The 26,797-nt window shown below is 39.8% G+C and overlaps 1 protein-coding gene across 1 annotated transcript in view; it reads left to right on the plus strand.

Moving 5' to 3' along the window:
* The first annotated feature begins 554 nt into the window (after positions 1-554).
* Positions 555-26,797, plus strand: part of LOC120542102 (general transcription factor 3C polypeptide 1-like) — a 76,917-nt gene continuing 50,674 nt past the window's right edge. Inside the window, exons 1-8 of the mRNA XM_039774262.1 lie at positions 555-898; positions 2,733-2,942; positions 10,310-10,486; positions 13,389-13,532; positions 13,868-13,964; positions 14,970-15,093; positions 16,807-16,962; positions 25,321-25,436. Coding sequence (XP_039630196.1) covers positions 678-898; positions 2,733-2,942; positions 10,310-10,486; positions 13,389-13,532; positions 13,868-13,964; positions 14,970-15,093; positions 16,807-16,962; positions 25,321-25,436 — 1,245 coding nt within the window. The 5' untranslated portion in view covers positions 555-677. The remainder of the gene's footprint in view (positions 899-2,732; positions 2,943-10,309; positions 10,487-13,388; positions 13,533-13,867; positions 13,965-14,969; positions 15,094-16,806; positions 16,963-25,320; positions 25,437-26,797) is intronic.

A 26,797-nucleotide genomic window follows, 5' to 3' on the forward strand; every position in this document is an offset into this window, starting at 1 on the left:
CGCAGTGCCTCCTGTTGTGTGCAACACGAGTGGCAGTATGAAATGTTTACCGTCAGAGTAGTGCAGCCGCATTGTGTCAGACGAAACTCGAATACATTTCTCTTTCTGACTATTAATAAATTAAATACCAATATTCTGAATATAAACACAGGGAACTCCAGTTTCTGTGTTACATCTTGCCTGAAGAATGGGCCTGAGTTGCCTCGAAAGCTTGCATATTGTTATCTTTTTAGTTAGCCAATAAAATGTGTCATTTTGCTTGACTTCTCACTACATTCATAATGCCTAACACGGTACAACACCCTAGTACTATATACCAACAGTCTTAAATATTGCCAGAGAGCTGCGCGGAGTAGTGGCAATAACTCGATCTGTTATTCAAGCCCACTCTCCTAGAGACATCCCTGTTACGCCGCAACCAAATCCATTTTCATCCAGTCGCAGTATCCTTTCATATGTTGAAAAAGGGCGCCTGCTCCTCCCTACTAATGACGTTTCGTGTGTGACGTCAGAGGCCGTGGCGCTTATTTTATACGTCACGTAAGCCTAAAAGTAAATTAAATGCGCCAAAGCTAGAGGGAGAGAATCGTGGAAGAATGTGAGCAATTATAGCGAATTTTACTGTAAAGTATAGTGCTCCGTAATATAAGTATCACCGTCAAATAGAAACGGAAACCATGGACGCACTACAGGCTTTACAAGATGAGGTTGCTCTTGAGGGGCTTGACGGAATCACAATTGGTGGTCTATGGTTTAGATTAGAGCACCGAATTCCTAAATTACTCCTTCAGCTTGACTGTGCCACCAAAAAGTTTCTTTGGCAAGCATTAGTTTGCAACTCCGAAATCGACTTCTTCGAGCTGCCACAGGAGAGACCACCTCTGGTATACTATGACAGGTAAATCTGCAGAAACGGTGCCATTAACTGCCAGCTTCGAAGAGCCTTCTGTTTCTATTTAGTTGTTTATGTTTTCTTTTTAAGCTATTAGTGTTGCGTTTATATTTATATACATACTAGCAGGAGTACCCGGCGTTGCCCGGGAATCTATAACTGGTGAATTTCCCAAATGAAAGAAACAGAACAATAACGTTTAAAACAGTATCGTTTACATACAACAGATTTTGGCGAATCGTTTAAATGCAATTGTTTATATCCATTTATACACTAATAAAGGCAATAATAATAAATTAATAAAGAATTCCTCCCATATAAGTAACATTTCGCGGACTGTCTTCTTTCCATCTCCGAAACATTTCTAGACTTCGTCCTGTTCTTACGCAAAGTACTGAAGTATTGGTTTAATTCCCGAGTCATCTCACGTATCGCTGTATTGCTATTCAGTGTGGCATCCCACAAAAACTTATCCATCGCTTACAGGTTCTTCAAAATTCTGCTGCCAGGATAATAACCTGATGTTCTAAATCCACTGAACACATTACACCGATTCTCTCTCAGCTTCCGTGGCTCCCTGTTAACTACAGAATACAATACAAAATACCGCTCTTAACATTTAAAGCCCTCCTGTATTGAGTCGAGGTATTGACGCGAACACCATACATCATCGTACATACGGGGTATTGACGCGAACACCATACATACGGATACAATCAAATTATAGTATATACAGCATAAGGATTAAAAAGTGATAATTATATCTGTAAGTGCATTATAATGTTTAATACCTTTCATTCAGTTCAGTTGATTTGTAAAGTTAATCGAAGTGAGTAGATAACTGCCATGTTTTATATAAATAGAGAGTAATGTTTCAGGGTTTGCTCTTGTTAGGCTATTGTCCTTTCATAATCCGTTCTCCATGAAACAAATTATTTATGGCATACATGCCATTTTTCCTCATAACAATGTGTGTGAATGTTCTTTGCGAGCAACCAGCAACCCATTTCTGATTTGCCTTATGGCCGTTGCTTTAGCGCTAAGGCTGTGGTTCCCCATCAGCTCCTCTGAACATGTCTGGGTCCTTGGATTAGTGAAGTTCAGCATGTATATGGATCATTAAGGGTTACACGATGGTTAATGCTGTTGCCTCCAAGTTGAGTCCTGGGTTAAAAGCTGACATACCCATTGTGGAGCACATGTCAAAGGTGTACATGTTTGCTTGACTATCGATCTCAAATTCCACTCGTGCCAGTGGGATTGTGATTTATAGTCTGGTATCCTGCATTAAGGTAGTATGTTATTTGTCTTGCGCCCAGTGCTGCTGAGATGGTCCCCATTATGGCAGTACACTTGTTTGGATAAATAATGAACATTGAAAATGATTTATGATTATGTTTGTGGAAGCAGTAGTATTGTTATGTGTACAGAGTACGGTGAAATTCTTACCCGAGATGTTGCCACTCCATTGCGTGACAGAGGGATGGACAACCCTTAATATTTTTTATAGATTTTTTTTTTGACATAGACATTTTATTTGCAGTATACTGTAGTATTTGCACTAACATACTAAAGATTATAGTAAGTCAAATAATTTAGTAATTAATTTAGTATTTTTTAATTTGGAGTGCTGATTATGCATAATTTTTAGAGCAACAGAGGTTATTCTTTCATAATATACAAAATAATGTCTTCGTGTAGGATGTTATCAGTTTTTCTAAAATGAAAAACATGGGACTGTTTTTGTAACATTTTAAATGATGAGAATGATATGCAGTAATACAAGAAATGTTATGTTGCTCCAGAAAGGCGACTTATTGTACAAGTTTTGTCATTTCAGATTTAGTGAAATTGATCCAGAAACTGGAATTCATGAAATGAAAAGTGAACGTTCACCAGTGGAGGATGTTTATCCAGTCCACATTGTTCTTGAAAATAAAGATGGCATCAAAGGGTCTTGTAAGTTTTTTAAAGAGAGGGTCAGTGTTACACACCAGATCAGGACTAAGGATTGTAAGATGCATTGCAGCCTTGAAGATGCAAGTAAAAGGTAAGTGCAGTAAAATGTCAATTTTAATTTGGTAAATTGTTTTTGTTAAAACTTGTAATGCAAACAAAACAGGTATTCAGAGTAACGTGCAAGTTTCAGGTTTGATTTATTGTCTTCCATTTTTCTTAGGGTGCATCTAATTGTTATATTAGATGTCTAATCAAAGGTTAAAATAAACAACCCTGGTGTCGTGGTTTAAATACATAAAAGCCAGTTTTCCCAATTCTACCCTAAGAGACATCAAGCCGACATGAAGAATCCACATGGTCTAAGCTTTATGTACTAGAAGTACTTGGTTGTCTCTGTTTTAGGATAACAGTTTCAATTTTTTTTCCCCCACTGTTACTGGTTATAGGAACTCAAATGTCTAAACCCTTTCTTTCTGTTTCTGACTTTCATTTATAGAAATGTTTCAGTATGTTAGGTCTGGAAAAGCCAGGCTCGTTGAGTTGGGTCCCATTCAGTGAATCAAACTCAAGTGGGTAGTGAAAGGCCAATGCAACACATCCATGTACTTTGTAAAAGTTGTCAGGTTTTCTGATTCAAGTACATGACCTTTCTTTCTTGCTTTCTTGCTTCCGAAGTAATGTTTTGAGTATGCTTCTGTTTTAAGTTTGTTAGTATTTAAAATGAAACAATGGTGGTAAGTTTTTCATAAGTTTGAGAATTTTGAAGACTTGGTGTAGTTCTCCCCATACAAGTAATCTTCTCTGCTCAAGATTGCAGAAGGTGTCAGAGTAAGACATACTGTTATATCCCAGTAATACACTTGGTTGCCCTTCTCTGGTAAATTTCAAGAGCTGCTGTTGATTCTGTAGAGTAGTGTTTTGCAACCAGTGTGCCCATAGCATAGTGGTGTGCTGTGGAAATAATAGTGTAGCACACTTGGGTCTGAACTTGAGAGGGACAAGATCCGCAGATGGTCAGGACCTGTCTGAGGAGGACAGGACTACCTCGAGAAGCTGGCATAAAAGCATCTCCGCAATTGTTACATTTCAGACACAGCACTTAGAGCACTTTGGATGCCTGCAAATTTTACAGGGCCAATGGATATTGGGCATACTGTATACGTTGCCTCAGAAGCAGAGAGTGGCAGGCAAAGGGACAAAGCAGCTTGGAGATGCCATGAAAGCTGTCACTAAGTGCTGGGTTTGCAAATGCTGATCTTGGAGCTGCTTTTTTACCGGCTTCTCCAATAGTCCCACTCCTTCGGACAGTTTAGCATGTGTATGAGATACAGGTTTGTGGTGAATAAAACAGTTGTGCGCCTTGGGGAGTTTTTAGTTACAGAGAGTGTGCCACCAGAGAAGAAAATTTAGGAAACACTGATGTAGAGCCGTGACTAAAACTACACCCTGTACTAGAAAGGCAGTATTATTACCACATTTTAGTGTTTTATGCCAGCCTAAATTTGCTGTCGGTACACAATATTTTTTTTAAATCAATCCATCTACTTGTACAAATCAGAGTTTGTACAGGAATTATCGATCATTTCATTAAAGTTCACTGGTTAGTAAAGGGTCCTTTTTTTCAGGGATATGCAATTGTTAAGAAAATGTTATGAAGAAGTGTTACCTGTTAGAGAGTTATGTTTAAGATCTGATAATCTAACCAGTGTGTATATGCTTGTAAGAAGATGTGAATTGGGGGCTGTTTTGGATGCTGTTGTTGTACTTGTACTTCATAGTTAGTTTTAAAATAACTTTAGGTTGGCAGGTAAATCATCAAATTTGTAACTGATATAGCTTACTAAAAATAGCCATCAAACCACGTTATAAAATAAGGTATTTAGTTATTAAGAGATGCAGATGCGGTACAGTTATTTAAAATGGAGAGATGGCACACAGCTTTTAATATAAGAAATGAGAATGCAGCACGACGACGCCTACAAAATGAAAATGTACCCTAATGAAAAAGCAGACAAAAGCTGTGTAAAGAAGCAGCAGAAACGTTTAAAGAGAGCCCCCAACAGATTAGGAATGGGCTCTTTAAACTGCATAAATATCTCTTTCCTGGTTATGTTAAACCAAACTTGCTCTATGTAAAATGATTTAAATCATTTGGATTGTATCTTTTATTCTGTTATTTAATGCTTGGTTTCTCTGCAAATAGAAATAAGTAATGCTTAAAGATTGAATATTCTCTCACTGAATGTTGCCTTGTTTTTTGGTATTGTCTGCCCCAGTGTCATTGTTTGCATGACTTGTTATATCTTGGGCTCTTTCAAAGGAAGCAATCTTGCCTTTTTGGAGTATATCTTGCATGTTCAGGTGTGAGCTGTGCTTTTTCCATTAGAATTGTGCAGCCCATCCAGGGGTAATAATGAGAGAGACAGCTTCTGGTCCCTGCTAAGGTTTTGAAGTGAAGGTTGCCAGCCTAGGCCATATTGCTCTGTTTGATTTGTGCAGCTCTTCCAAAAGTTGCTTATCTGATAAGAGCACTGCTCTTGAACTAACTGTTGACCCTTGCTAAGGTATTCTGAAGTGTAGCTCTTTCAGGAGACGTGCCCATGGGCAGGGATAGGGCCACGCTAAGGTCTTTCGAAGTGATCAGGGGGAGCAATAGGCCATTGCTAAGTTATTCTGAATTGGTAATGACAAATATGCTATGGTAAGGAAGACAAGAAATTTTGAGATATGGTTGTTATATTCAAGTACCAAAGTGCCAGAGAGTGGTGAAATGTAGATTTGATGCATGTGCGAATTTCAGTATACTCTGTATACATGGCAATATTTAGATTATTAATTAATTACTGTATATACTTGCGTATAAGTGGGTGTTGAAACCCGAAAAATCTATCATAAAATCAGACCCCGACTTATATGCCATCCATCCATCCATCCTCTTCCGCTTATCCGAGGTCGGGTCGCGGGGGCAGCAGCTTAAGCAGAGAGGCCCAGACTTCCCTCCCCGCCACTTCTTCCAGCTCTTCCAGGAGAATCTCCAAAGGCGTTCCCAGGCCGGCCGGGAGACATAGTCCCTCCAGCGTGTCCTGGATCTTCCCCGGGCCTCCTCCCGGTTGGGCGTGCCGGAACACCTCACCAGGGAGGCGCCCAGGAGGCATCCTGATCAGATGCCCGAGCCACCTCATCTGACTCCTCTCGATGCGGAGGAGCAGCGACTCTACTCTGAGCCCCTCCCGGATGACTGAGCTTCTCACCCTATCTTTAAGGGAAAGCCCAGACACCCTGCAGAAGAAACTCATTTCAGCCGCTTGTATTCGCGATCTCGTTCTTTCGGTCACTACCCATAGCTCATGACCATAGGTGAGGGTAGGAGCGTAGATCGACTGGTAAATTGAGAGCTTTGCCTTATGGCTCAGCTCCTTTTTCACCACGACAGACCGATGCAGAGCCGCATCACTGCGGATGCCGTACCGATCCGCCTGTCGATCTCACGCTCCATTCTTCCCTCACTCGTGAACAAGACCCCGAAATACTTGAACTCCTCCACTTGGGGCAGGATCTCTCCCCAACCCTGAGAGGGCACTCCACCCTTTTCGGCTGAGGACCATGCTCTCGGATTTGGAGGTGCTGATTCTCATCCCAGCTCCACACTCAGCTGCGAACCGATCCAGAGAGAGCTGAAGATCACGGCCTGATGAAGCAAACAGGACAACATCATCTGCAAAAACAGTGACCCAATCCTGAGTCCACCAAACGGACCCCTTCAACACCCTGGCTGCGCCTAGAAATTCTGTCCATAAAGTTATGAACAGAATGGTGACAAAGGGCAGCCCTGGCGAGTCCAACTCTCACTGGAAGCGGGCTCGACTTACTGCGGCAATGCGGACCAAGCTCTGACACGGTTGTACAGAGACCGAACAGCTCTTATCAGGGGTCCGGTACCCCATACTCCCGAGCACCCCACAGGATTCCCGAGGGACACGGTCGAATGCCTTTTCCAAGTCCACAAAACACATGTAGACGGTCGGGCAAACTCCCATGCACCCTCAGGACTCTGCTAAGGGTGAAGAGCTGGTCCACTGTTCCGCGACCAGGGCCGAAAACCACACTGTTCCTCCTGAATCCGAGGTTGACTATCCGACGGACCCTCCTCTCCAGAACCCCGAATAGACTTTTCCAGGGAGGCTGAGGAGTGTGATCCCTCTATAGCTGGAACACACCCTCCGGTCCCCCTTTTTAAAGAGGGGGACCACCACCCCGGTCTGCCAATCCAGAGGCACTGTCCCGATGACCATGCAATGCTGCAGAGGCGTGTCAACCAAGACAGTCCTACAACATCCAGAGCCTTAAGGAACTCGGTATCTCATCCACCCCGGGGCCCTGCCACCAAGGAGTTTTTTGACCACCTCGGTGACTTCAGTCCCAGAGATGGGAGAGCCCACCTCAGAGTCCCCAGGCTCTGCTTCCTCGTGGAAGGCATGTTAGTGGGATTGAGGAGGTCTTGAAGTACTCCTCCCACCGACCCTAGCGTCAGTGAGGTCAGCAGCGCACCATCCCACCATATACGGTGTTGACACTGCACTGCTTCCCCTCCTGAGACGCCGGACGGTGGACCAGAATCTCCTCGAAGCCGTCCGAAAGTCGTTCTCCATGGCCTCTCCAAACTCCTCCCATGCCCGAGTTTTGCCTCAGCAACAACCGAAGCGCATTCGCTTGGCCTGCGGTACCTATCAGCTGCCTCCAGAGACCCACAGGACAAAAAGTCCTATAGGACTCCTTCGTCAGCTTGACGGCATCCCTCACTGCCGGTGTCCACCAACGGGTTCGGGGATTGCCGCCACGACAGGCACCGACCACCTTGCGGCCACAGCTCTGGTCAGCCGCCTCAACAAAAGCCGCCCCTCCTTGAACCGTCACCTTATCGTGGTGGAGGGGTTTGCGTGTCCCAATGATCCTAGGAGCTATGTTGTCCGGGGCTTTATGCCTGTTAGAACCACCCAAGGCAAACTGGTCCTAGGTGAGGGATGAGACGAAGAACGGTTCAACAAACCTCTGATGAAGAATAAAAACCTTGGACGACGTTTTCCCTTGCCCGGACGCGGGTCACCGGGGCCCCCTCTGGAGCCAGGCCTGGAGGTGGGGCTCGATGGCGAGCACCTGGTGGCTGGGCCTGCACCCATGGGGCTCGGCGGGCACAGCCGAAGAGGTAGCGTGGGTCCTCCTCCCCATGGGCTCACCACCTATGGGAGGGGCCAAGGAGGTTGGGTGCAGTGTGAGTTGGGTGGTGGCCAGAGGCGGGGACCTTGGCGGTCTGATCCTCGGCTACAGAAACTGGCTCTTGGGACATGGAATGTCACCTCTCTGAAGGGGAAGGAGCCTGAGCTAGTGCGCGAGGTCGAGAGGTTCTGGCTAGATATAGTCGGACTCACCTCGACGCACAGCTTGGACTCTGGAACCAATCTCCTTGAGAGGGGCTGGACTCTCTACCACTCTGGAGTTGCCCCGGTGAGAGGCGCCGAGCAGGTGTGGGCATACTTATTGCCCCTGACTGGAGCCTGTCCATTGGGGTTTGACCCGGTGGACGAGAGGGTGGCCTCCCTCCGCCTTCGGGTGGGGAAGGGTCCGGACTGTTGTTTGTGCGTATGCACCGAACAGCAGTTTGGAGTATCCACCCTTTTTGGAGTCTCTGGAGGGGGTGCTAGAGGGCATACCTTCTGGGGATTCCCTCATTTTGCTGGGAGACTTCAATGCTCACGTGGGCAATGACAGTGAGACCTGGAAGGGCGTGATTGGGAGGAATGGCCCCGATCTGAACCCGAGCGGTGTTTTGTTATTGGACTTCTGTGCTCGTCACGGATTGTCCATAACGAACACCATGTTCAAGCATAAGGGTGTTCATATGTGCACTTGGCACCAGGACACCCTAGGCCTCAGGTCGATGATCGACTTTGTGGTCGTGTCGTCGGACTTGTGGCCATATGTCTTGGACACTGAAGAGAGGGGTGGAGCTGTCAACTGATCACCACCTGGTGTTGAGTTGGCTTCGATGGTGGGGGAAGATGCCGGTCAGACCTGGTAGGCCCAAACGTGTTGTGAGGGTTTGCTGGGAACGGCTGGCAGAGTCCCCTGTCAAGTAGCTTCAACTCCCACCTCCGGCAGAACTTCAATCACATCCCGAGGGAGGTGGGGGACATTGAGTCCGAATGGGCCATGTTCCGTGCCGACTTATATGCCTGTTCAAAAATACACTTGCATTTTTTTTTTTTTTAAAAACATCTTCTTGCTTTCTCCAAACTCTCACCAGTTTCTCAGACACATTGAAAGTTGTTGCAGCAGCGCTGTTACCAATTTCTTTCAGCACTTCAATGACTTTTAATTTTAAAACCAGCTTCATGTTTTCTTCTGATCGAACACTCCATCGTAGATAAGGGATGCTCTTACGATAAAGGTGTATGAGGGTGTGAGATGCAAAAAACAATGGAAACATCGCTTTGGAATAGTTTGGGTATTACTGTGTAGTAATGTAGTGCACAATACATTAAAAAAAGGCTGTGTGCTCCTTGGTTACTCTCTCAGCTGGGTGTTTGCATACCATAATCTCTTGGACCAATCGCAAGAGTTTTCCACATTTGATTTATATGATCGACATTCTAAAATACCAGAAATTTTACAGTAAAATCAAGCCCTGACTTATCCGCAGGAGAGCTTAAACGCAAGTATATACGGTACATTTATTATTTATATAATTTAATATAATTTATGCAATTATTATTAAATGTCGATGCATCCAACAGCAGAAACCTATAAAACAAGGATACAGACGCATAGGACCAGTAATCCAGCCAGACAATTGATCAGCTGTAAAACTATTACACTGCTATCATAACCTGCATGGCACTGTTTCTCTGATCACCCTGTAGAATTTCATTCCGCTAATATTGACTGTAAGCTGCCCATTGCTGCTCATATGCTGAAGGATGAAATTATATGTCAGAAACCTGGCTTGCAGTGAAAGATGCAGCACCTGCTAAATTTCAGGTCTGTCATTTCAAAAACAAAGCGGTCCAGAAAGAAACAAAAATTGTGCTTTATAGACATAGTTTCTTTCTGCCTGCATGTGGAAATTTTGCCCTTGTCTGTGTCAGCTTGCATTAGTTGTGTTGTATTAAATTAGCATAAATTATATGCTCATAGTTTTCTCAGAGATTGGTTTGGTAGAATTTCCATCTGATAAAAAACATGCTTTCGTACTTTATATATAGGATAAAATAATTCTTAATATATTTTCTAACTGATTACATCCCAATTTGTAAATTATTTAAGTATAAATGGTAATCTGCAAAATGCTTGCCAAATACATTATTATTATTTGAGGTTGGTGTGAGTCAGCTTTCTCTATCGTCTTTATTTTTGAACAGTCAGAGTCATAAAAATAACCTGTTCCTCTTTTGGCATTTATAGGTGGGGAGAGAAACTTGTTATGGTTGCCTCTCAGAAGATACGTCACAGGTCCTTAATTGGCTGGGATGGTGACCCTGATTTAAATCTGTCTGATCTTACCTACTGTATTCTGGAGAGGCTTGGCAGAGCACGCTGGCAGGGGGAGCTTCAAAGAGACTTGCACTGCGGCACTTTCAAGTAGGCTGACGTGTATATAATTCTTTTTTTTTCGGGGACAATAATAATGATTTCAATCATTGTGCCAACTGTAATTCATTGCATATATGATGTTAACCTGTAGAATTATTAAAAAAAAAAAACTGCAAAACACAGTACATGATAATTTTAATTCATAAAGTACAGCAGATGCTATTTTTAAGAAAATGTCACAGTTGTTTAGATGGGATTTTTTATTATACTTTCTTCATATGATGGCAGCTTGGGTCTCATTCCCGTTTCATTTTTTTGCTCCTCATTGTATTATATGTCTTTAAGAACAAAAATGTATGTGCTGCCTGGCAGTCTTTGGTGGCATTAATTATTCTTAGCTATGAGCAATCATTCTTGAATCTGACAGTGCAGAAAATGGGGTTGGGCACCTTTTGATGTTTCAAGTAGGACACTGCTTGTGGTCCTTGAATCTACCAGTGAACATCTTTTTCTGGTAGGTTTGTTTTTTTTGCTGGCTATCAGTGCCTCAAGTCTAGTATTGGTGTGATGTTGGCAAAGTTGAATGGAGAAGCTGTTTGTGATGTAACAAAGAGGTCCTCTCCAGATCCCTTTCTTCGGCAGCTTGGCTCTAACATGCCAGTGGACCAGACACTTGTGTAATATGTTGGTGGCAAAAGATAATACTTCCGATTGCTTTGGGTTCTTTGAGGTATAGATGATGTATAAGATGATAATACAAGGAGCCTTATATAGAACGACTGAACATACAGTAAGTAAGTTGTATTTAATTTCAGCACTATTCTCAACCCCACTTGGACAGCTATGAAATCTGAAACCCAATATAAAGTAGTTTCTTAGAGGTGGTGAAGCATCTACTAGGTTGAGAGAGGTTTAGTATATACTGTATACTTAAGGGTGGTGATACATTCTTCCCAAATTCTAATGAAACTTTAGACAGTTTTTTGGGGAGAGAACTTTTTTCCAAATTTTAAAAAGAGTAGGATTTGCTTTTTCCAATCTTATGGATTGGTTAGAGTTCCTCCAATTAACTATTTGTATCACAGCTTATTATTTATTACACAGTTTTATATGGGTTTTAGTGATTATAGTACCAACTTACAAGTAAGTAAATATTTTCAATCCCAATATTGTCTGAGTGAAGGACTGTTTTAAAACTTATAAGTGAACAAGACAGCTATTTCAAAACATCACTCTTACTGTTATAGCCCAGGCAGCGTGCTGTGACCATGTCGATAAATCATAGGATATGTAGTTAGCTAAGAAAAGTCAAGCACAATGACACCTTTTACTGGCTAACTAAAAAGATTATAATATGCAGGCTTTGCAGGGCTGTGGAGTCGGTAGATAAATGCTCCGACTCCTCAGTTTCTAAATCTTCCGACTCCGACTCCCCGACATGTATATACTATGCTAATGTATTTTCTACATCCATTGAAGGAAAGGAAGGCAACATACATGTCATTTCACCACAGAACTAATGGCTAGGAAGCCAACACTCTACTATAATGCCAGATTAAAGAGAAACACAATTGATTGGCGGCCGTAGATTGCGGGTGTCCACATGGACGGGCAGATCCAGCTTGCCGAAAATCTCGACCACCGCCCCCATCCAAAGTAATGTGATGCCTCTGTCTGCTGCAGTGGCTGTCTGCTCTGTCAGCCAGCCGGAAGTTTAGTGCATTGTGTCACTCACCGGCCAGCTGATCAGCAGAACGAGCCTCTGCTGGAGACAGGTAGGGAGATCTGTGTTCTCGGCTCCTTCGGCCCCCTTCACTAGCGCATAGCGAAGGGGAGCCGACGGAGCTGAGAACACACCAGATGATTTTTCAGCCGTTTGAAGCGTGATGACATGCTGAACGGCCGAAAAATCGGCAGTGCATCTGTAAATGTATGGGGGGCTTTAGGCTAGGTTCACAGTTCCCTGTAACAGTGGAACACGACACAATGGAAAGCGGTGCCGCACCTTACCTGTGTATTACATCCCATATAGTGACGCATACAGTCAATGAAAAGCATGCTTCATGGTTACTTGACATGTTCGTTTTGTGGTAACATTATGCACTGCATGCATTGGGCTTTATTCTTACAGCAGAGAAGTAGTTCATTATGACTGTTTGTGAATTGGGACATTTCATCTTACTTTTTTAATTCCCATTTAAATTTATTAGGAGTCGGTTAACTTTTTGCTGACCCTGACTCCAGGTACCCAAAATTGTCTCCGACTCCGACTCCACAGCCCTGCTTTTGAGGCAACTCAGGCCCCTTCTTCAGGCAAGATTTCCTCTACATTCATAATGGCTAACACGGTACAACACCCTAGTACTAGTTAGCTAAGGAAAGTTCATTTACAGAATCCTTGTTGTCATCTTGGGTAGCTTAGGATTTTTCCAAATGTAGACAACACTACTTGGTTCTCCTCTATTGCTATAATAGTGCCTGGCGCATCAGGGCTTGCACAGAACATAGAGGAGGTGGCCATCACAACACTTTTTTAGTGAGCCGCTACTGACATGCCCATTGTCGAACTTTTTTGCATAGTGCTTCTCCTTGCATTATGTATTTTGTTTTACCATATCTTCATTTCACTAACATGCTATCTCAAAATTAAAAAAAAAAAAAGGATATTTTCAGTAAGTAAAACTAAATCCATTTGAGGGATAGGAGGTGTTTACTAGCTTTGCTTATTTGTTGCTGTGTGCATTTTATACTCTGTGCATTTGTTGTGTCACCATAATATGGGATCAGACTTTCAGCTTGAACTGAACGCCAAAGTCTGTTGTTCAGTTTTTGTCCATTTACAATTATTTATGATTATTTTCAGTACTTTTCCTATTTGTATTGAGCGGTACTGGTGATATGTAAAAATACAAGATTAATTAAAGTACTGAGTCTGGAGTTTCTGTTATAGGACTGACGCACGAAAACTGCATTATTTAAGAAAACCTCTTGACCGCAACAATTTAGTTACTCTACAGTCCCATGTTATCCGGTTGCCCAATGGCAGCCAGCAGCATTCAGTGTTACTTCTGCTGAAGAGGTTTCACGTGGACAGGTAAGCTTACAATTTATCTTTGCTGGAATTCTCTAAAATATTTTAAAGTAAGTAATTGCTGAGACTGTTTGGTTGCTAAATATTTAAATCATTGCATACTGTGTGCACATGACTGACATGAATAACATCTTTCCATAAAATTGCTGTGCTTTTGTTAGCTTACTGACCAGCTATTTTAGACAAATATTTAGATCACATGTTCTTGTAAAAATGGCTCATTTTAAAGGAATATGCATGTTTTTAAATTGATATTCTCAAAGTTTCATGATTTTATAGTTTTTGCTATTATTGTTATAAATTTCACATATTTAAGAAATGTTAAAAATTCTTTTTAGGAGAAGCAAGTATGCTCTATTGATGGAGAAAGTGTGTCAGATATTGTCATCTAAAGAAGACAACCTTTCTACCATGTCTCATTTAAAGGAGGAGTTGGTAAGAAGAAAAGTGTGAACAAGCTTTAGCAAATGCCACATTTTTTCTGTTTATCAAATTGTTGCTCTGCATTAACACTTTCATAAAAATGCAGTTCTTTTAATTTGTTTTCCTGTTGAAGTTGTATTTACTATTTTTTACTTCAGATTTCAAGAAAATAGTTTTTCTATGGTATCAAACATTTGAACAGTGAAATAAACTGCTTAGAATGTAGTAAACATGCAGTGCTCTCGCACTATGATCATGTATTAGAAAGCTTTATTATAATTATTTGTCACTGGTATTTAAAGAATTAGCATAAGCATTGAAGCAAAGCGTCTTAGACTCGGTTAATAATAATGCCAAAAGGATTGTATTAGTTCATATGACTTCTGAAGAAAAATTCATGAATAGGGATTAATGAGTAGTATGCTTAAATCTATCTTTGTATACCTAATCGTTAACACAGACTGTCTAGATCCACTGTGTGTACATGTGGGAGAGTAATTATGTACACTTGCCATAGAAATCATGAAAGTGTTGACAAGGTAATGTTAACTTCGGTTTTTCCTTTCCCAGATTGGTTCAGGCAATTGCTGTCCTGGCCACTAGATGGCTGTCTTTTTACTTCGTATAGAACTTGATTTTAATCTTCTTGTGTAAAATGGAGTATTTTTGGTTCTAAAATTTGGGGTGAAGCAGCTAAGTGACCCTTTACCAGATGCTGTGTGAATGTGTTTGGTGATATCTGTTCTGAGTCTATTGAGTGTGAACACAAAATAGGATTTATATAACATGTATTTCAGATGCTTAGTTATTTTAAGATATAAAAGAATTAAAGTGATATTAAAATAATTACCCCAAAGAGAGCCTAGGTGTCAAAATCGTCAAGGTACTTGGGTAAAGGGGAAGAAAGTAACTTAAGAATAAAAAGCATTGAGCAATTGTATCCCCATGTTCAGTTTGAGTAGCAGGTGGCACATTGATAATCTGTCCATTTATGTTTTGTTTTTTTTTTCTCTGCAGAATATTTGTGAGCGAACATTTAAAAGATTATATCAGTATTTGCTTGCAGCAGGCAAAGCCCAAATTATTGTGAAGCCTTTGCAAGAAATAGATCCTAGTGCTACTGTCTGCAAAACAAAGAAAGGTAAATAATAAAACACGCTTTTGCTTTTGTCTGCTTAATGAAAAGGGAGGGTTGAGTGAGACCTTTTGATTCAATGCTTAATTTATAGCAGTAGTTGATGTGCACAAACCGATATGTAAAAATAAATAATAATGTTTCAGCAATCAGTTTTCATGAAACCTCAGCATTTCTGAATCCACTTTATGTAGAAATATTAATTATTCAGACCCCTTCATTTCCCACACATTTTATTGTATTTTAATTTTAAATGGATAATTATTTCCCTTTTTGCCCATCAATCTACATTCTATAACTCAAAGACAAAGTGAAAATATTTAATATCAAAAATTAAAATCTCCTATTAATGCAAGTATTCAACCCTTTAATTTAGTACTGGGTTGAAGCTCTTTTGGCAGTGATTTCATCTTCGAATCTTCTTGGGTAAGTCTCTAAAAGCTTTGTACACCTGGATTTGGGCAGTTTATCCCATTTTGCTTTGCAGGCTCTGTTCGGTTGAATTGGAAGCATCTGTATACTGCCATCTTCAAGTCTCTTCACAGATATTCTGTGTTGTTTGGCTGCATTCAACCTTCCCTTCATTTTGTCCAGTTTCCCCATCCTGAGACACACACCTATTGCATGATCCTGCCACTTCCACGCTTCACCCTAGGAATGGTAATAGGCCTTGAACAGTTCCTGTTATTTGCCAGCCCTAGTGCTTGGGATTCTTCCCAAAGAGTTCAATTTTTGTTTAATCAGATCAGAGAATCTTTTTTTCCTGTATGCTTTCAGAGTCCTTTACATGCCGCTTGGCACACTCTGTCATGTGCCTTTTACTCAAGAGTAGCTTTTGTCTAGCCAGTTTACCATAAACAACAGATTATGGACCTTGCTTTTGTTGATTAGTTGTTGTTGATTAGTGTTTCCTAATTTTAATTCGTATTCATTTGCTTATTTCTCTTTCTTCATCATGTAAAGCACTTTGAACTACATTTGTATGAAAATGTGCAATATAAATAAATATTGTTGTTGTTATTAATAAGGTGCTGTTGAGATGGCCATCCTTCCAACAGGTTTTCCTCATCTTAGCAGAGGACTTTTGAAGCTTGGTGGCCATTGCGTTCTTAGGCATCTCCCTTAACCGAGTCATTTCTTGCCCACATGCTCCGTTTATCCAGTTGACTAACTGAAGGAACAATCCTCGTGGTTCCAAACTTCTTTCGTTTCATAATTATTGAGGACACTTTAGATATGGTATTATACCATGTCTCACTACACTTTTATCATGGAGGTCTACAGAAGGTTTCTGAGGCTTTATGGCTTGGTCTTTGTGCTGAATTGTGAGAACTCGTAAACACAAGTGTGTGCCTATCTGAATTGTGCCCAGTCAATTAATTTCTACACACATCTTAAGGATAATTAAAGCAAACAGAACGCGCCTGACCACAATTTGGAGTGCCTCAGCAAAGGGTCTGAATACTTGTGTAAATGGGAGTTTTCAGGTTTTGATGTTTTTATTAAATTTACAAACCTTTCTGAAGACCTGTTTTCACTTTGTCATTATGGATTATTTAGTGTTGATTAATGGTCAAAATTGCATATGTAGTCATTTAAAACTAAATCTACAACAGAAAGTGCATAAAGTAAGGAAATCTGAATCAAAAACGAATACTTTAAAAATTCCTCTGTGTGTGTAAAATATATATGTAATACATTTTTTTGTTTGTTTCATAGGAACAGATATTGTTGTTCGATGCCTTAAACTCTTGCCAGAAAAAAAGAGAACCACTGAGGAGGATGATGAAAATGAGGATGATGATGATAAAAAAATACATCAGGCTGAAGGTCGAGTTGTTCAAAGGGATTTGCTTACGCAGGCCTATGAACTGAGTAAGTAAAATGGATCATTGGAGCCCTGCAGCATTCTTACTGCCCTCTTGCACTTAAGGGACTACTGTAGGCCTATATACAAGCTATGAAAAGAAGCTTTAAAGTAATGACTTCAATCATTTTAAAGCTTTGTACGTTCAGTAAAGTTCCAGGAAGATGATGATAAAAAAATTGTCCAAAGTTATTTTTTATTTTATTGTTCATACTTCCTTTAACTTCGGACCTTAGTGTTTTTTAACTGATTCTATTTTAACAGCTTCTGAGTGTGTAACAGATGTAATCTGACCATTTCTTATTCTTCTAACTTCTTAACATAAAGCATTTGATCTCCGAAAGTAATCAGTGGACTGTAGCTCAGTATTCTTGAAATGAAATTATTTTCATAATCATAAGAAACTAAATCTTTATGTAAGTTTTCTTTTTCTTATGAAATGCTGCTGAATAGCTGTTGAAACCTGAAGTTTTTCAGTAGCTTCTAAGATAGCATAGAGTGTTAAAGTTTGGTTTTACCCATTGAGTCCAGATCCTCCTCAGTTTCTGTCATTGAGAGACAGAAGTCTAACAAGTAAGTTATCTTTAATAAAGAACTAAAATTGAGGGAAGACGATTAGGTTTTTCCAAAGTAATTTAAATAACACATTTAAAAATAGGAAAATTGTTTATCTAAGTCATTTTATTTATAATGTGTCTTATTTTATTTTGTTAGTTGATTCGTTAGCCAATACACTATGTACATGGATGCATAGTATTGTGTTTAATAGCAGTATTCCTAATACTCAGTGTTTTGGAGAAATAGTGAATATAATTCTAGTCTGGTCTGGTCTACCACACAAGAGATTCACATACTCTGAAGACAGTACAAGACTTCTGAACATAAACTTTTCTTGTTATAAATATGTTAAGCCACTTGTAAATAATAAAAATAAAAATATTCTTTTTACAGTATGGTCTCAATTGGGGGTCATCAACTTTAGACAAGCCCAGTACAAAATAAATATTTGTAGTCCCATTCACAAGTTTTTTTTTTTTCATTACACATTTGTTGCTGGGCTAAAATTAGTAAGCGAATAAATTTGCTGCCATTCAAGGGGAAAATTAGTATTATGTACATTGTGATTGGAAATGCCCTTTTTTATTGGGGGTTGGGCTTGGGTGCTAGGAATACTGAGTAGAAGAATATAACTTATGATATCTTTCAGCTGCCAGGGAAAATTCATGTAGGTTGGGAAATTTAGCAGCCCATCTCTCCTTCTAAATTTGGATTACAACCCTTTGAATTTTCTTCAATACCTCAAGTACAGTCATTATTTCTCCTCTAGATCTGCTAAACTGAAAGTGAGGCATCTTGGCATTCAGGGTCTGAATCAGATTGTCAAAAATAAACACCATTAAATAACACAATATTGTATTTTTTGAATACTAAACAAGGCCCTTCATTGGAAGTTCAGTTAATAAAGAAAAAATGAATTGATCCAAAAAAATCTTAATGCTGACACACTTTGAGACTGTCCAGTTGTTTTATTTTCAGTTGGCTAACAAGGAAGCCTTCTATTGTATTAAAACTTTTGATTTGCATTGAAAACCAGAAAATTATTGGTTATGGATGCATATAAGAAACATACTTCGATGGACTTGTTCCATACTTTTGGATTTCAATGCCTTACTCAACACTAGAATTACTAGAGCCAACGAAAAAACTCGTAAATCCGGCCCACCTTAAATCGCTTTGCACCTCTCAGTCAGCGTCTTTTGCCTTTTAAATGTGTCTATAAGCCCAAACATCAAGCAGCCTGCTATACCATCCTCCTCACCGCCTCAGAATGGGCAAGAAGTTCTCACAATTCCTGCCCTGATTGATTATCTGGGAGTGAGCTACCCAGAATTGTATAGGGAAATAATTTGATGTGTGTTTAGTGTCTACAACAATCTATGTAAACACATTGTTAAAACAGAAATGTTTTTCATATTTTAGTAATTAATAACAAAATGTAGACATGAATTGTATAATGTGTGAAAGCTGATGGCCAAATGTCAAATAAACACTTTCACAAAAGGTGCAAGTACAATACGACAACTTCCATGGTGCTGTGGTTAGAGCTGCCGACTTATAATCTGGAGGTTGTGAGTTCGAAACCAGCTCCCTGGAAAATTTACCATTTTGAGTAGTGAGCTGCTCTTATTGTTAATATTATACAATGAAAACATACATTTGATTTGTGTCTGTAACAGCCGGTGTAAATTTATAGTACTTATAAAAGATTTTTTTTTTTTCCCCAATTTTTTCTCTCAATTACGATCACGATACATACTACTGCCCCCCCAGGGATCTAAACGCTGTTAGTTTTTATTTGAAACTGGGAATAAATGCAGATGTGAGTGGTGTTTTGAGACAATGGAACTGGAAATTCTATGATCTGGAGGGATAAAAGCTGACACACAAACGCTAGTGAATCTGCCTTCTGCGTATCTCGCTGTCACTTGAATTTTTTTTTTATTCAGTTTTATTGAGTGTTCCTGCTCACACAGAATTAGTATTCACCTTATGGTCCATGATGTCAAAGCCGCACTGACAAAAAGAGATATAGGTATATATGATATTTGGAATTACTCATTTTATAACCTGTATAGTACATTTTGGAAAAATTTTGGCACTGATGCAGCATTATTCATATTCATGTGCATGCCTTCTTGCACTTGTAATCAGTGACCGTGTTTTTTGTTTTTGTTTTTTTTTCTTCTTCTTTCGATCTTGCCAGTGTCCACTTTTTTGGGTGCATGGGGGGTGTACTACAGGACATGCAGAGGAAAGAATAGTACAGAGAGGTCAGTTCAGCGCTATATGCAATCATCAGATTCAAATGTTAACAGTTCCCACACACCCACGGACCGTCCTTTCTACGTTTATGACATGTGTACCTGTTGCAATGTACGCACTTCACAGTGTGCTGTGGTTACTATTACAATAAAGGGGCTGGGGGAGTGGCGGTCTAAGAAAAGAAGCTTGTAGATGTTGCATCCTCTTTTGCTTTATCCATCGACTTTTCTTGTAAGAAGTGACAACGAAGTTCCTCTGCAAGGTGAGCAAAGATCACTCTTCTTTTCTCAGTGGCCCCTGTGTATGCCTTACACGGTACATGTGCATTGATTGCCACCAAGTAAAGCATGTTATAGCACAAGCATCTGGCCACCTGCATGTTCCTGTTTGCACTGAATAAGCTCACGCCTTCTGGTGCATGATGTCAACGCAGAACTGGGAAAAAAAAAGAGACGAATATATGTGACATTTTGAGGAAATCATTTTATGACCTGAATAATACCAATCGGGAAAACATCATCGCACTAATGCAATATTATTTGAAAATGAACTGCGTCAGATCAGCTGTAAATGTATGGCATTTCTAAAACTTGCTTTTTTCCAGTTTTATTTTCTCAGTCACGTTCACACTCTCCATTGCCCCCACCCCTTACTTCTGATCTGACTCTTAAGTAACAGCGCCAGTATAAATTCACACCCGATCTGAAGGTAGGAACTGGGAGAACTTCTTGCCCGTTCTGAGGCGGTGGGGGGATAGTATAGCTGTATTAAGTAAAAAGTTTAAGAATCTACATATTCTAATGACCTGTCACATTAGTCTCTGTGCCATATAACTACTGAAAAATCAATTATAAAATATTCCCCCTGACTACCGGCATCCAGAAGAAAATTTTAACAGGCAATGTGTTATAACAGTGGGTGTTAGCTCTAAGGATGGAGCCAGTTCAGTGCTGTGAAGAAGACTACGGCAAAGTCATTCCTTTTCATGTACCAACTCAAACTCAGTCGGTTTCTGCTAGGAAAAAACGTTAAAGCAGCAGTTAGCTGAGGAACGTTTGGTGCTTCACTTCTTGTCTTCTGTAGATGTTGTTGTCATAATGTAAAGAAGTTTGGAAGATTACTGAGGACTGCAATTCAAAAGTTCCAGGTTGAATAGACCAGAAGCTGTGGCATTCCAGCATATCTGAGGTTAACTTGTTAAAACTTTAAAATCTGATTCGGTACACTAAAGCAGTCAGTGTTTAAAAGTGAGCTTCATTCCCAATCCACCTTGTTTCTTAAAACTGACGTAGCATAATGAAAACAAAAGCATGAAAATCGAGAAATATAATAAAAAGTAGAATAAGATATATATGTTGCATGAAAGAATAATTTGAGGTAAACCACTTATGTGAGTGCAAAGCTCATAAAAAACACAAACCACCTTGATGCATTTAATGTTGGTTAAAATTCACGGCTTCAGTAAACTACTGTGCAGACTGCATGACAGTGCATATGGGCTAAATGAGGAGTGCTGATAGTAGGTAGGCAGTTTTAAAGTGGTGATTTTAAGGCAGTTATTATAACAGAAATATGACAATAATGACAGTTATTTTCTAAAGCCATTGATTAAGAAAGGAAATCAGTTTTTTCCCTTTTTCATGGTCAATGACTTTATCAGATAAAAAAAAAAAGGAACTGAGGACGCTTAGGATATAGGATTAAATCAAAATGAGATCAGGAGGAAAATGATTCTTTTAGGATGTCTGTTTTTAGTAAAATCATAGATACAATTGTAGAGCAATGAGGGAGAAAAAATCTGTAGTTTAAATTATTGTAAAAAGGTGAGTTTAAAAACCATACAGCTCTCAATTTTACTAGTAGCAATAAAAGCTAACCAAATTTGCAGAAAGACTGATTGTGGAAATAATGTATAAAAAGAGATCTGTAAAATATCACAATCTTACTTGGCATATCTGGAGCAACACAAAGACAATTTTATTTGGAGTTGAAACAAACAATTCTTTGTTTACGATCAAGTGCCAATTTTTCCTTTATGTATGACTTTTTAAAAAATCTATAAAATTTTATATGTGGGTAGGGACATTCACTCTGACAAGCATAATGTATGTGATATTTTGTTATCTGACATTAATGGTTAATAAAACAAAGTTATTACTTGTAAATTTATCTTTTTGACTCTGGGAATGATTTGCACAGGCTCACAGTAATGTTGAATTCTAAAAAGGTTTTGTTTTTCATTTTATTATTTATTCTGTTTGCATTATTTTTAAAATATTTTTTCCTTTTGTTTCTTAGTTCTCCATTTTCCTCATTATGATAATGTTAATGTAGCCTAAAATGAATGTGCATTGTGCCTAATATGTAATGGAAAGCTGAATTTTTACTGAATCAGAGGGCATAAAGATCTTGATGATGGTGCAAACTGTCAAAGATTTACAGTCAAATACAAGAATATTTCCTGGGACAAAAATAAAAAAACAAATGGGGAAGGAGGTCTACAAAAAGTGACCATATATCTATACTAATAAAAAGCAAAGCCCTCACTGACTGATTCACTCACTCACTCACTCACTCACTCACTCACTCATCCTGTAGGTAGAAGGCTGAAATTTGTCAGGCTCATTCCATACAGCTCACTTACAAAAGTTGGGCAGGTTTCAGGTCATAATTGGAACCTATTTTTTTCGTCCATATACTATAATAGACTTCTGCTCGATGACCGTCCCACGTAATTTCTGAGAAGGTTGGCATCCTTCAACATCTGCAGTAAGATGCTGCAGATGTTTTACCAGACGGTTGTGGCGAGTGCCCTCTTCTACGTGGTGGTGCGCTGGGGTGGCAGCATAAAGATGAAAGACGCCTCACGCCTGGATAAACTTGTTAAGAAGGCAGGCTCCATTGTAGGATTAAAGTTGGACAGTTTAACATCTGTGGCAGAGCGACGGGCACTAAGCAAACTCCTGTCAATCATGAATAATCCACTGCATCCACTTAACAGTGTCATCTCCAGGCAGAGGAGTAGCTTCAGTGACAGACTTTTGTCACTGTCCTGCTCCACTGACAGACTAAGGAGATCGTTCCTCCCCCACACTATGCGACTCTTCAATTCCACCCGGGGGAGTAAATGCGAACATTAATTTTATTTTAATTTTTTTCATTTTTATTACTATTTAATTTAATATTGTTTCTTTGTATCAGTATACTGCTGCTGGATTATGTGAATTTCCCCTTGGGATTAATAAAGTATCTATCTATGTATCTATCTATCTAATTTAGTGCCTGCCCATATAAGGCCGTCCGTCAGCGGCAATCCAATAGAAACACTGCCGCTAAATATTCACGGGTGAAGGACTGTGTTTATGCAGACGAAGATGAGATGGTCAGGGTGGTGTTTGGCACAAACTCAGTGAAACTGAGAGAGAAACTTTTAAGTGCCGGGTCTTAGCTAACATTAAATACAGCCATGGACATCGCACGAGATGGCACCATCACAGCTGGGAACCATCCATGCATGTACACCGAGCAGCTCACGTAAACTGACGCAGTGCACAGACAAAAAGCAACAGTTACGAAGAGTGCTGAACAGAAAATGAATTACACAATTGAGAAGGCAGCAAAAAAATATGAAGCGTGTGACACATACAAGCATATTCATAAGTGCAACTCCTGCGGAAATAAAGCACACGGTGGAAAAAGTCAATGTCCCGCTAAAGGAAGACATACCCCGATCTACATACTCTCAAATAGACGAACCACATGCCGGGGCGCAACGGAAGAGGCTTCGCCTCTAGCGCCGATGTCTGAGGTTCGATTCCCGAGAGGGGGTGCACTGAGTTTGTACGCCTGATGACCCCAAAATTAGGGCAAAACACATGTCGCATACTCTTTGCATTATTTCAAAGTAAAACTATTTCAATATATATACATACACACATATATATATATATATATATATATATATATATATATATATATATATATATATATATATATATATATATATATATATATATATATATATATATATATATATATATATATATATATACACACACATACATATATATCAGCACTTCCCGATTCATTTTACCCTCGCATCCCCTTGGTTTGAGATGTATGAAAAAATATGCGTTTAATGCAGAAAGACAGATCACCAATTGAAGCTTTATGAATAATGGATACTTTATTCGCCATCAATGATTGTTTTGGTAAAGCCATACTCGTGTAATCATTAGATGAACGGTAAAAAAGTAAGAGCGAGGGGAGGGTGACTTATTGAGGCACGCAGGCGAAACCACAATAGCACACGGGCTTGATGTAGTGCGCGTCAACTCGATCTGAATTGCGCGATCACATTCGAAAAAATATATCTTTTCAAGTTCTATTTAGTTGACAGAAATATCTTTGGTTGGAATGTAAGGCGAATTTACTCTTTACGCTCGAAGGGTTGAGCATTATACTAGGCTGTTCAATACTGCTTCTTTAGAAGAGTTTGATCCATGACCAGCTGTGGAATTCTGGCTGTCACCTGGCAACAGGCACTTCACTAATAAAAAAAACCTGAAAAGTCATCAGCATCCACTTCTGCAGGACCATCAGTCCAGGAATCATGCAGTTCAGCTCAAGCAGAAATGAACAGCATTCAGCCCATGCTGTCTGAGATGGTAAAGATTCTTGGGGGAGAAGATGTTGCAAGACAAAAGCTGAAGAACATGCCAGAAAATGAATCAGGACAGTGTTCTGTTATGTAACTGTAATATATGAAAAAAGAACTAGTGTAGCTATAATGAAGGCATTGTTTATTAGCCAGTTAAAATAAGGGAATCTTTTATATAATGTTCTAGAGCAAGGTGGCAAAATACTACTCCCTGAAATAACTTTTTTCGGCTTTAAAATGGAAGGCAGTTTTGGTATCAATAAAAGAGATCAGAAAAAATAAACTATTTTTCACTTTTGTTATTTGTTTATGGGCAAGTGAATTTAACTGGCGGACAAGTGGATTTTCTAAGTTCACTTGTCCGTGGACAAGTAGAAACAAATTTGATTTCCACACCCCTGGCTGCGAAGCGCGGTTATTTTGCTAATTTATAAGTAAGACTCGACACCGCTTTTCTCATTACAAAAGTGTTTTTGTTGTTCTTTATTCTTTCATTCTATATATTTCCATTATTTTACAATGAAAATGTAAAAAAAAAAATCATTTTTATTTGTGTTTTTCATCAGTTTTCACATTTTAGTATCACAATAATAGTGTCATTCCTAACTGACAAACTGGGAAGTTGAATGTATATGAAATCGGAGGATTTAAAAAGCTTGATTGAAGGGTCAAAAATGCCAAGGTACCCCAGATGAATTTTGGGGTTAGTTTCAGAAGGAGCTAAACAGTATTATTTTTAAGATCTCACCTGGCTAATTGACAACTAAATTGCTTCACGAGGCAACTGTTACAATGTTGTACAATGTATGAAATTTTTGGGGAAAACTTTTTAGTGCGAAATTAAAAGCAAAAAAGTTAATTATTTTTAATTTAATCCATACAGTTGAAAGCAGAGGAACCAAAGGTGCTTCTCAAACTGAAATCAGACAAGTTATGAATTTGGGAAAACTAGAATCTCGAATGATCTGTCGCCTTCTTGAACGTTTCGACAAGGTTAAGGTATTGTGACATTTTTGTGTTTGACATTTTAAGTTTTTTTCCTGGTGGTGAGAATTGACAGGTAAAATATATAAAACTAGTTAGCTAATCTGTGCAGGTTTTGTTCACTCTGGTGTTTAATCAAACCATTTAAGTATAGCTCTAAAGATTATAGAATATTTTTTGAACCTGGTGCATGTAATGACTTACTCTGTCTCCAAATCAGTATACAGTGCATCCGGAAAGTATTCACAGCGCATCACTTTTTCCACATTTTGTTATGTTGCAGCCTTATTCCAAAATGGAATAAATTAATTTTTTCCTCAGACTTCTACACAAAACACCCCATAATGACAACTTGAAAAAAGTTTACTTGAGGTTTTTGCAAATTTATTAAAAATAAAAAAACTGAGAAATCACATGTGCATAAGTATTCCCAGCCATTGCTCAATACTGAAGCCACTCCTTTGATATCTTGGCTGTGTGCTTAGGGTCATTGTCCTGCTGAAAGATGAACTGTCGCCCCAGTCTGAGGTCAAGAGCGCTCTGGAGCAGGTTTTCATCCAGGATGTCTCTGTACATTGTTGCAGTCATCTTTCCCTTTATCCTGACTAGTCTCCCTGTCCCCGCCGCTGAAAAACCTCCCCACAGCATGATGCTGCCACCACCATGCTTCACTGTAGGGATGGTATTGGCCTGGTGATGAGCGGTGCCTGGTTTCCTCCAAACGTGACGCCTGGCATTCACACCAAAGAGTTCAATCTTTGTCTCATCAGACCAGAGAATTTTGTTTCTTATGGTCTGAGAGTCCTTCAGGTACCTTTTGGCAAACTCCAGGCGGGCTGCCATGTGCCTTTTACTAAGGAGAGGCTTCCTTCTGGCCACTCTACCATACAGGCCTGATTGGTGGATTGCTGCAGAGATGGTCGTCCTTCTGGAAGGTTCTCCTCTCTCCACAGAGGACCTCTGACATAGTGACCATTGAGTTCTTGGTCACCTCCCTGACTAAGGCCCTTCTAACTCGATCGCTCAGTTTAGATGACCGGCCAGCTCTAGGAAGAGTCCTGGTGGTTTCGAACTTCTTCCACTTACGGATGATGGAGGCCACTGTGCTCATTGGTACCTTCAAAGCAACAGAAATGTTTCTGTAACCTTCCCCAGATTTGTGCCTCAAGACAATCCTGTCTCGGAGGTCTACAGACAATTCCTTTGACTTCATGCTTGGTTTGTGCTCTGACATGAACTGTCAACTGTGGGACCTTATATAGACAGGTGTGTGCCTTTCCAAATCATGTCCAATCAACTGAATTTACCACAGGTGGACTCCAATTAAGCTGCAGAAACATCTCAAGGATGATCAGGGGAAACGGGATGCACCTGAG

Source organism: Polypterus senegalus, chromosome 13 (genome assembly GCF_016835505.1).
Source record: "Polypterus senegalus isolate Bchr_013 chromosome 13, ASM1683550v1, whole genome shotgun sequence".
NCBI lineage: Eukaryota > Metazoa > Chordata > Cladistia > Polypteriformes > Polypteridae > Polypterus > Polypterus senegalus.